The 10453-nt window shown below is 39.4% G+C and overlaps 1 protein-coding gene across 3 annotated transcripts in view; it reads left to right on the plus strand.

Moving 5' to 3' along the window:
• The window catches only part of LOC103047851 (A disintegrin and metalloproteinase with thrombospondin motifs 2), a 274381-nt gene extending 264767 nt beyond the window's left edge, over positions 1 to 9614 (plus strand). For 2 of the 3 annotated variants that reach the window (XM_049483934.1, XM_049483935.1), the window contains 3 exons: positions 462 to 591; positions 2267 to 2356; positions 6758 to 9614. In XM_049483934.1, coding sequence (XP_049339891.1) covers positions 462 to 591; positions 2267 to 2356; positions 6758 to 9288 — 2751 coding nt within the window. In that variant the 3' untranslated portion in view covers positions 9289 to 9614. The remainder of the gene's footprint in view (positions 1 to 461; positions 592 to 2266; positions 2357 to 6757) is intronic. The other variant, XM_049483936.1, reaches the window with a different exon arrangement.
• The last annotated feature ends 839 nt before the right edge of the window (positions 9615 to 10453 follow it).

A 10453-nucleotide genomic window follows, 5' to 3' on the forward strand; every position in this document is an offset into this window, starting at 1 on the left:
TAAAAAGATCAAGAACAATCATATTTGACACACTTTATTGTCCATGTGTTCATTTTAAACCAATTGGGGTTTAAAATGCAATACTTAAAAGTAAAAGTGCATGTGGTATCCTTTGATGGACAGATGCATGCTTTAGCCAGGGGGTATTACTGCCTGGTGACCAATGTTTTTGGGTAGGTCCTGGATGGTGGTAGAGGCAGATAAGATTTGATAGATGGATGGAATTGGCTTTTCAGAAGTTACAGAAGTTTGTTTTTCCAATAAGCTAGAAAACTAATTACCTCCTACAAGGCAATATCACCCACAGTGAACAGTTTAGCAGCTGCTAATGATCATGATAATGCAGCATCTGGCTAGAAGTCTCCATGTGAACTGATAAGCAGCGGTACAGGCAGCTTCTTTGTGACATGGCACAAGTCATGGGACACTGATGTTTATGTCTGTTTATGTCTGTACTGCAGTGTTCTGTGACATGTGGGAACGGGACTCAGGAGAGGCCGGTGCTCTGCCACACTCGAGACAACACCATCGGCCTGTGCCTGGACTCCAAACCAGCGGCACTGAGACCCTGCAGAATGGATCCCTGTCCCAGTGAGTGCACGCTATCAATACTACAGTATACAATACTTAACTTACGTTCTAATACACATTTAATGAAGCACTCTAATACAGCACCCGATTAAATCAGCTTAACCCCCAGCTTCTCTTTATCACTAAATACTAAATATAACAGTATAACCCTAACCCTCGTCCTAATCCTAACCAGAACATGAGGTGAGCAGTGTAAAAGTGTAGCACTATGGTGCTAAATAGATTTAGTATTCATAGCGCTTTACTGCCAGATCAATAATCAGCACCACAGTTTATTAATAAAAGCTTCAAAAGATGAGATTTCAGTAGCTGTAGTGCTGTATAAATGATAAACTTTAAGTCTCTTTCTCTTGTTCTTTCTCTCTCTTTATTTTTCCTTTTTGTTCTTTTTATTCCCATTTGATCTCTTCCTTTTTTTTCTCTTATCTATTATGCATTCTCATTCACTCTCGTTCTCTCCTGATCTTTCTTTTACTCTCTTTCTCTTGCTCATTCGCTCACTTCCTCTTTTTCTCACTGTTTCTAGACCTAACCTCCCCTCTCCCTCTTTCTGAACGTGTGTCTCTCTCTCTTTCTCTCTCTCTTTCTTGACTAGTCCCTCTCTCTCTAGACTAGTTTTCCTCTCTCTCTCTCTCTCACTCACACACTCTTTCTTGACTAGTCTCTTTCTGTTTCTCACCATCAGTCTCTCAAATAAGTCTCTCTTCCTCTTCCTCTCTTTCTCTCGCTGTCATTCTGTCTTGGCTAGTTCCTCCCTCTCTCTCTGTCTCTCTCACTCTGTCTTGATTAGTCCCTCTCTCTTTCTCTCTCTCTCACTCTTTGACTAGTCCCTCTCTCTTTCTCTCTCTCTCACTCTCTTTGACTAGTCCCTCTCTCTTTCTTTCTCTTGACTATTTTTTATCAATTTCTCTCTATTTCTCTCTCACACACACACTTTCTTGAATAGTCACTTTCTCTTTCTCACTATAAATCTCTCAAATCAGTCTCTCTCTCTCTTCCCCTCTTTGTCTCAATCTCACTTTTTCTTGACTAGTCCCTCTCTCTCTTTCCCTCTTTCCCTCTCACTCTGTCTTGACTAGCCACTCTTTATCTCACTCTGTCTTTTTCTCTCACTTTCTTGACTAGTTGGTCTCTCTTTCTTTCTCTCTCACTCTTTCTTGAGTAGTCCTTCAGTATGTCTCTCTGTCTGTTTTTCTCTCTCTCTCTGTTGGACAGATTTTTCTCTCTATTTCTCAACCAGTCTTTCTCTCTCAGTAACTCTCTTCGTCTCTCATAACCGATCCCTCTCTCACTCTTACTTGACTAGTCTTTCTAACGCTCATACAATCTCTCGAATCTTTCTCCATTTCTCATTTGCTCTTTCTTTCTCCCTCTTGATTGGACTCCCCCCACACAATTATTTTCTCACACTAGGTCTACTAATCTCTCTCCCTTTTCACTCCCAACCAGTCTTTCTCTCTCTCGCTCTCTCTTTTATGACTAATATCTTTATCCTTCTCAGTTTGGCTCAACTAGTTTCTTTCTCTAAAGGTATCAGGTGTAGTTTTGCCAAAACAAAGTAGAGAGTAAGAATGTTCAGTGTTTCATATATGAGGATAGGGTAATAAGAATCATTTGGATAATCATAATAAGGCTTTACTAACTCTCTCTCTTTCTCTCTGTGTGCACGCTGTAGAGAGCATGTCGGACTTCAACAAGCATGGCAACTTCCTGATCCAGTGGCTTTCGCGTCACGACCCCAAGTACCCCGTGCAGAGGATGTCAAGTAAAGCGTCCCTGTCGAGCCGTGCAGAGCCGCCGCTCTCTCTCTCCGCTCTGGGCTGGAGCCTGCCGCTCGCCCTCTGCTTCGCTCTGCAGGGAAAACTGCCCTGAACCCTCAGCTCCAGCCTCGCGCTTCTGTTTCCTTGGGTGGTGGTCCTCTTTTTCCGGGGCATCTCTGAAAGAGAGAGATTTCTCTGTTTCTCTCTCTGTATCTCTCTCTCTCTCTCACTCTCTTATCTCTCTCTCACTTATCTCTCTCTCTCTCCTTTGTGGAGCTCTGTGTTGTGAACGCTGGCCAGTCAGAAATTGTTAACTAAACAAAACACAAAAAATGGAAAGGAGGAGTGGGAAGTTTGTCCGACTTCGAGGAGGAGTGGGAGGGGGCGGTCTTTTGCGGAAAGTTTGTGATTGGATTGGCAGCTCGAGGAGTTTGAGGATTATTTCGGGGCGGAGCCTCGCGAGCGGCTTCCGTCTCGGAGCTGTTGTTTGATCTGCCGCTGGTGATTGGCTACACGGGCGACCGTTTCGGAGCACTGCCCGAGGCACCTTTCTGGTGCGAGAGGGGAAAAGATCTAAAGAAGTGTCTAAAAGAGTCTATAACACACACACACACACACACACACACACTTTCATACATACAGTACACACATACAGTATATACACACTACACATATACACATACACAGGAACACACACATACTCACACACACATTACTAAAGCTTTATTGTGAATGTGAATCTGTCACAATGAGGTTAACGAAGATCTTTGCTAAAGTGCTCATCTCACATCCTAGTTCATTCTCGGACTTAAAAAAAAAAAAGAGAAAAAAAGAAAAAAAAGAGCAACAAATACGATTTAAGCTGTAAACATGGGGCGTACTGTTGAAGTGCCACTTTCGCATGCCGGCGGTGGCCGATGGTGACCATGAGGTGGGCCGTCCAGGTGAAATAAAAAAAAAATGTAAAAAAAAAAACAACAACAGGGTTTTACTGCACACGATCGATTGCCATAACCACCTCATCCTCCATCCTCTCCGACTGTTATAAAGAAAAAAAAAGTTCAATAAATGCAGCTTATTTGTGCTTGCGAACTTTAAAAAGGAACATATGAATATATTTGTATTTATAAATCTATATGAATCTATATGAATCTATAAATCTATATGAATACCAATAATATGAATTACTAATTTGTTTTAACCATGAATAAGCTGTAGCTTATTTGCCTAACCTTTTGACTGCTATTGATCGCTTTAATTCTTGACTGTTATGTGTAATTTTTTTATTGATTTTACATGAATTACAGAAATATACGTATTTAATAAAACAAAAAAAAGTGCGTAAAAAGGTGTTTGGGGGGAGAGGGGGGCGTAGATCTTATGATATTATGCAGGACTTGCTCAGCCAGTTGCCTCTCCGTTATTTGTTTTTATTTTTATTTATTTTTCTTTCAGAGAAAAGCAGTGGTGCAGCGTCATGTTTCTTTTCTTTTTTTTTGTTGTTCACCTCTCGACCTCCACGTTCGGAGGCTCACGCTTAAATTTTTTGTTTGTTTTACGTCCAGCACATTTTCCAGCCCCTCACACATGGAAGGATGAGTGACGAGAGTGTGCTTTCTGTTGCGTTTTGCTTTTTGGCGTGTTGTCAATTTTTTTTTTGCACGTTTTTCTTTGGCTAACGACAACGGACTCACGAAAGAAAGTGATCCATGAAAAATACCTCACACACTTATGTTCTTTTCACCATCCAGCTTCTTTTTTTTTCTCTCTCATCTCTGTGACGTGGAGCGCGAGAACAATGCCTTACACTGGATCTGAATGTATCGGCATTTTTATCTGTATGGCTTTACTCATAGAAGCGTTATCGTTATCACACGGAACCAGAGGCAGCTTCTAAACTTACAGTGTTAAAGAAACCAAGCAACCAACCCACCCACAGAACACCACAGAAACGCTAACATGCTAAACGCCGACTACCCAGTGGGTGTGTGTGGGGGAGGGGCAGACGAACAAAAAAAAGATTAAAAAAAAAAAGGGAAAAGGGAGCGGAGCGGTTCGAATTGGCATTGACACTTGGCATCTCTTTATCACTTCAGACTTGTCATTGTATTGTGAAACACATTTCTGTTGTGACTATGTAGCGAGCTATTCCGAAGTTTCGTGCTAAAAAAATATATAACGTGGGGGAAAAGCCAGACCTCGCAGTGCGATATTGTAAATAAACGTTGGTGTTGACTGTATTTAATAACGTTTATGACTGTTAACTCCTTACTTATCAGAAAAAAAAGCTAATATTATATGCTATGAGTAACTGTCGGGTTACTTCTGTCGGCCTGCTGCGTCTCGGCTGGCTAACGTTCGGGGGGACAAAACCGTTTTTCGGGGGGAAAAAAACATTCAGATGGACTTAACGTGCACTGCGTCTATATGCACTTTGATTTATCAGGGAAACTTTATTAATGTTTTGTAAATGTTTAATATATGACACTTATGTGTGCCATGCCAGTTTTTACATCATCATCGAAAAATCCTGTATTTTATTTAACCAATGACCGATTTATTTATTTATTTATGGATTGACTGATTGATTTATTTAACAATTTATTTATTTATGTGCTCTGATTTACCAATGGATTGACTGGTCTCCAAGTAATGAAGTGTTTTACCAAAGTTACTGTGAACTTGTACCTTTCGATACAGTCGATTTATTTTTCTTAAGAGAACAACTCTAATATATCTATATATTTAAGGGGCGGGGCGGGAAGTGCATCTCATTGTTTCAGTTTCTGTCATGAAAAACTGCAAAAGTAGGAATAAAAATGTGTTATAAAAACAGAAAAAGGCTGTTCTGTCTCTATACTTCTTTCTGCTTTTCTTTCTGTGATTTGAATTCTTAATTCTCTGCTTCACTATAACTGCAGTATTCCACTTTACTTTCTGCAATATTTCTATGTACTTCTGCATGAGCTGAAACATTTCCAACATGTATCTTTTTTTCCTATGCTTTAAAATTATACTGACCTAAACACAACACTGTATTCCCATGCCATTAACCCTTAAAGGTCTAACTTTATGATTACAAGTCTAGCTATCTTAGTAGGGTTCTAGATATATTATAAGAAGTCTAGATATATTGTTAGAAGTCTGGATATATTGTTAGATATCATTAGAAGTCTAGCTATGTTATTAGATATATAGCTATATCATTAGAAGTCAAGATATTATTAGAAGTATATATGTATTATTAGAAGTCTAGCTATATCGTTAGAAGTCTAGATATATTATTAAATGTCTAGATATGTTATTAGAAGTCTAGACATATTGTTATAAGTCTAGACATTTAAGAATTCTACACATATTGTTTGAAGTCTAGATATATTATTAGAAGTCTACACATATTGTTAGAAGTCTACACATAGTGTTAGAAGTCTAGACATATTAGAATTCTACACATATTGTTTGAAGTCTAGATATATTATTAGAAGACTACACATATTGTTAGAAGTCTAGATAAATTTTCACTAGTCTAGTAACATACGATTCAACCTCAAAATGTAAAGAAAGAGCTAAGTGCATGTAGTAGTGTAGTTTCTGGCAGCATTTCTGAAGAACATTAGCCCAGTCTTCATGTCTAATGGCCTCCAGTTCACTAACATATTTTTGGGTTTGTATTCTGCGACTGCGATCTTCAAATCAATTCCACCAAAGATTTTGTAATGGGATCAAGGTGACAGTGAAGCCCTGTCTAGAATCGTCCAGGACTTCCTCTGAAGCCTTGGTAGATTTGATCTAGGTTAAAGCTGGATACTTGGGATCACTGATCTGTCGGCAGGCCCATTTAATGATGCTCTTGGCCTGATTGGCACTGGAAACCTGCAACATATGGAGGGGAAGATGGCCTCAATCAAGTGTCAAGAAACCCTGGAAGAAAACACCATGCCTTTCTTGAGAAAGCTGGGAGAAAGTTTTGGCATCATTGAACCTTCCAACAGGACAATGATCCCAAGCATGCCCTAAGTCCACCAAGGATTTTACCAAAAGTTTCAGAAGAAGTCCTGGAAGATTCTGGAGTGGTTGTTATGGTAGTTGTGCAGAAAGTAATTGCAGAATTCAGATCCCAAGATATTAGAGAACATTAGCCATAAAAATTGACAAAGATAACCCAGGAATGCTGCCTAAAGCTGTAGTCTGGTGATATCATTTTTGCAGTACGTTAGGAAGCAAAATTGTGGATTATTAAGCACTTAAGATTTTTGCAAGAAAGGGGTTGATAATTCCAAGACTGCAGTAGTCATTAAAGATCAGTTTTCCACAATACGCACAACAGCTTCTAAGGGTTAATAATAATTAATTTAATCCCATTTCTATGTATCCCAGTCTGAGCACTGTGTTCTATTGTGTTTCAGGGCCACGATGTAACACTGATCGCTCAGTGTTCTGCAAAATGGAGGTGCTGTACCAGTACTGTTCCCTGCCTAGCTTCCAGCGCATATGCTGCAAGTCCTGCAGTACCCACAACAACCACACGAACAGTGATGCACCCACAGGTCCTCTATTAACCACCACTCAAAGGGTGCAAAGTAAAGAGCCTTCCAGCTCTACCACAACTACAACTTCCATTTCCCATAAGAAAACTACAACGCCACCCTCTGCCAGACATACGAGGACCACTGAAGCAGTCACTTCCTCACTTAGGACCACAGAACATGGTACTTTGTCATCTATGTCTTTTGAAACACCAACAGAAGGCAATGTTGACCCTGCAACTCCCAGCATGATTGAGACCACAATGTTGGCCACATCTTCTGCACCATTGACCACCTTGACCCTTCAGAGCTTTGAGATCATTGACGGTGTGACGGCTAACACTACATTTAGTGTCGATGACATGACCGTGACAACCCTACTGGAAGAACAAATGGTCAACAGCAATGGTGCACCACCTGAGATGCAGACCATATCAACCAGCGGAGATGGAGAGGAAGAGATAACCACTTCAGGTTGGCTTGAGGTTGAAATACCTACCGATACCAATGTGCCACTTACTGTGGTAACACTATTGCAAACCACAGAAGAAATGAATACGCCTGAAGAAGTTACCTCTCCAGCAACATCCCTCATAACAAAGGCCTTGACAACAGCACCCATGACAACGACATCTCTCACAATGCCAACCACAACATCAGCATTACCAACAACATCAGCCTTAACAACAGAACCTATGACAACAGAATCTCTCACAATACCAACTACGACACCAGCACTCCCCACAACCTCAGCCTTAACAACAGCACCCATGACAACAGAATCTCTCACAATACCAACTACGACATCAGCACTCCCTATAACCTCTGCCTTAACAACAGCACCCATGACAACGGAATCTCTCACAATGCCAACTACAACCTCAGCAATCCCCATAACATCAGCCTTAACTACAGCATCCATGACAACGGAATCTCTCACAATGCCAATTACGACATCATCATCCTTCACGACAACAGAACCAGAAACATCCTCATCATTTATGATGCCAGCAACGATGGCGACAACAGAGATGTCAACAATAACAAAGAAGAATCAAGCAAAAAAGCCAACAACGGCAAAGAAAACTACAACAAAACCAACCGAGAAGTCAACAACGAAGAAGACACCAATAAAGAAGCCAACAACAGTAAAGAAAACTACAACAAAACCAACCGAGAAGTCAACGACGAAGAAGACACCAACAAAGAAGCCAACAGTAAAGAAGATGGCACCGAAACAAACAGAGAAGTCAACAGTTAAAAAGACACCAACAAAGAAGCCAACAACAGTAAAGAAAACTACAACGAAACCAACAGACAAGTCAACAATAAAGAAGACGCCAACAAAGAAGCCATTCACAGTAAAGAAAACTACAGTGAAACAAACAGAGAAAACAACCTCAGCAAATAAAACTCTTACATTGCTACAAGAGAAGACAACAATAAAGAAGACACCAACTAAGAAGCCAACAACTGCAAAGAAAACTACAACAAAACCAACAGGGAAGACAGCAACAGCAAAGAAAACTACTACAACACTAAAAGATAAAACAACAGTTAAGAAGACACCAACAGAGAAGGCACCAATGGCAAAGAAAACTCCAGAAACAAAACTAACAGAAAAGACAACAATGGCAAAGAAAACTCCAACAACAAAACTAACAGAAAAGACAACAATGGCAAAGAAAACTCCAACAACAAAACTAACAGAGAAGACAACATCAAAGAAAACTACAACAAAAACAACTAAGGAGACGACAGCAGCAGAGGAAACTACAATATACCCAACAGAGGAAACAACAACAACAGAGGAAACTACAATATACCCAACAGAGGAAACAACAACAACAGAAGAAACTACAATATACCCAACAGAGGAAACAACAACAACAACAGAGGAAACTACAATATACCCAACAGAGGAAACACCAACAGCAGAGGAAACTGCAATAAAACCAACAGAGGAGACAACACCAGCAGCAGAGGAAACAACAATAGCAGAGGAAACTGCAATAAAACCAACAGAGGAGACAACACCAGCAGCAGAGGAAACAACAATAGCAGAGGAAACTACAATGGTACCAACAGAGGAAACAACAACAACAGAGGAAACTACAATATACCCAACAGAGGAAACAACAACAGCAGAGGATCCAACAGAGATAATAACGGCAACAACAATAATAGCAACAACAACCATAGCCAGACCGGCCAACAGAGAAGAGGAACACAACGCTATTGAGGTTCCTTTACGAAACACAGGAGTAGACGCAGACTTGCCCGAGGGTAATGTGATTCCCTGGCGAAGTCGCATCTTCCTGCACGAACGAACGCGCAACAAACGCATCCAGGAGCTTCTGGAGGAGAAGCGGAACTTCTTACGTAGAATGAAAAGAGCTCACGGCGTCTGAGCCCGGCCCGGTTTCTCTTATAGAGAGATACGTCTATGCAGTCTTTAAAGTCTTGGTGCTTGGACTAAGTACTGGAAGATGGTCAATCTTGTACATGACGGTATCCACCATAGTGCTTCCCACTTTCACTTTCCCGATCAAACTGAACTTTGTGGAGCCAAACCACTAGCAGATGTTTGCACAGGTGCTCTGAATGAACAGAGCTGCTCCAAAAAAGGGAATTTCTGCTTCAAACTGATTTGTGTAAAAACCAGGAAATACAGTGAAGATTCCCTGCAGATCAGTAACGGGACACACATACATTCACACACACGCGCATATTTATATATATATATATATATATATATATATATATATATATATATATAAATAATCGAAGGCACATATTTTCTCTAAGCTAAAGCAGATCATGACACTCATTTGTATATAAATACAGCTATTAAAGCTCAATCAGTGTATCATTCTTTTATTTCATATTCAGCTGAGAATCAAAAGTAAAAAAAAAAAGAAAAAAAATGATTACTTGGATATTCATATTTTTTATTATTATTTTTGCTCAAATCATAAATAAGCTCTAAAGGGTTAAAGAGCAAGGTTCCTTTAAATCACAAAATATTTCTTTAGTCACATTTTCTTGCTATTAAAATTACAGTGACAATACATAGAGTATCTTTGTAATATGAATTTGTAAATATAATAAAACAATTCTAAAATATTTTAGGAAAAAGTCTAGCAAAACTGAAATAATCCAATTTTGTTGTGTTTTCATCATATTCATCAATAACTAATCAAAGAAGTGTTGTCTTTTCAATTCTAATTTCTCAATTTAATATGAAAAGAACAAATACACTGATTGGCTTTAAGATGCTGTGTAAAGACACAATACCAGCCATATTCATTATGAATTATTATGCATGTTAATGGTTTCTTCTACCAAATAACTGGCACAAATCATCATTTCCTGTTTCAGTACTGTTTGATTAAATGGATGTAAGCATTGCAATTTGTATTCGTTGTTCTTGATGTGCAAAACGTAATATATAAATACATGATATTTATGTACAGGGTATTACAGAGCTATCAGAGATTTAAAAGGTGCTACAGGGATATTATGGTAATGTTAGGAACAATATTATTCAATAGATTCTGGGAATTTAATATTTAA

This window comes from Astyanax mexicanus, chromosome 10 (genome assembly GCF_023375975.1).
Source record: "Astyanax mexicanus isolate ESR-SI-001 chromosome 10, AstMex3_surface, whole genome shotgun sequence".
Taxonomy (NCBI): Eukaryota; Metazoa; Chordata; class Actinopteri; order Characiformes; family Acestrorhamphidae; genus Astyanax; species Astyanax mexicanus.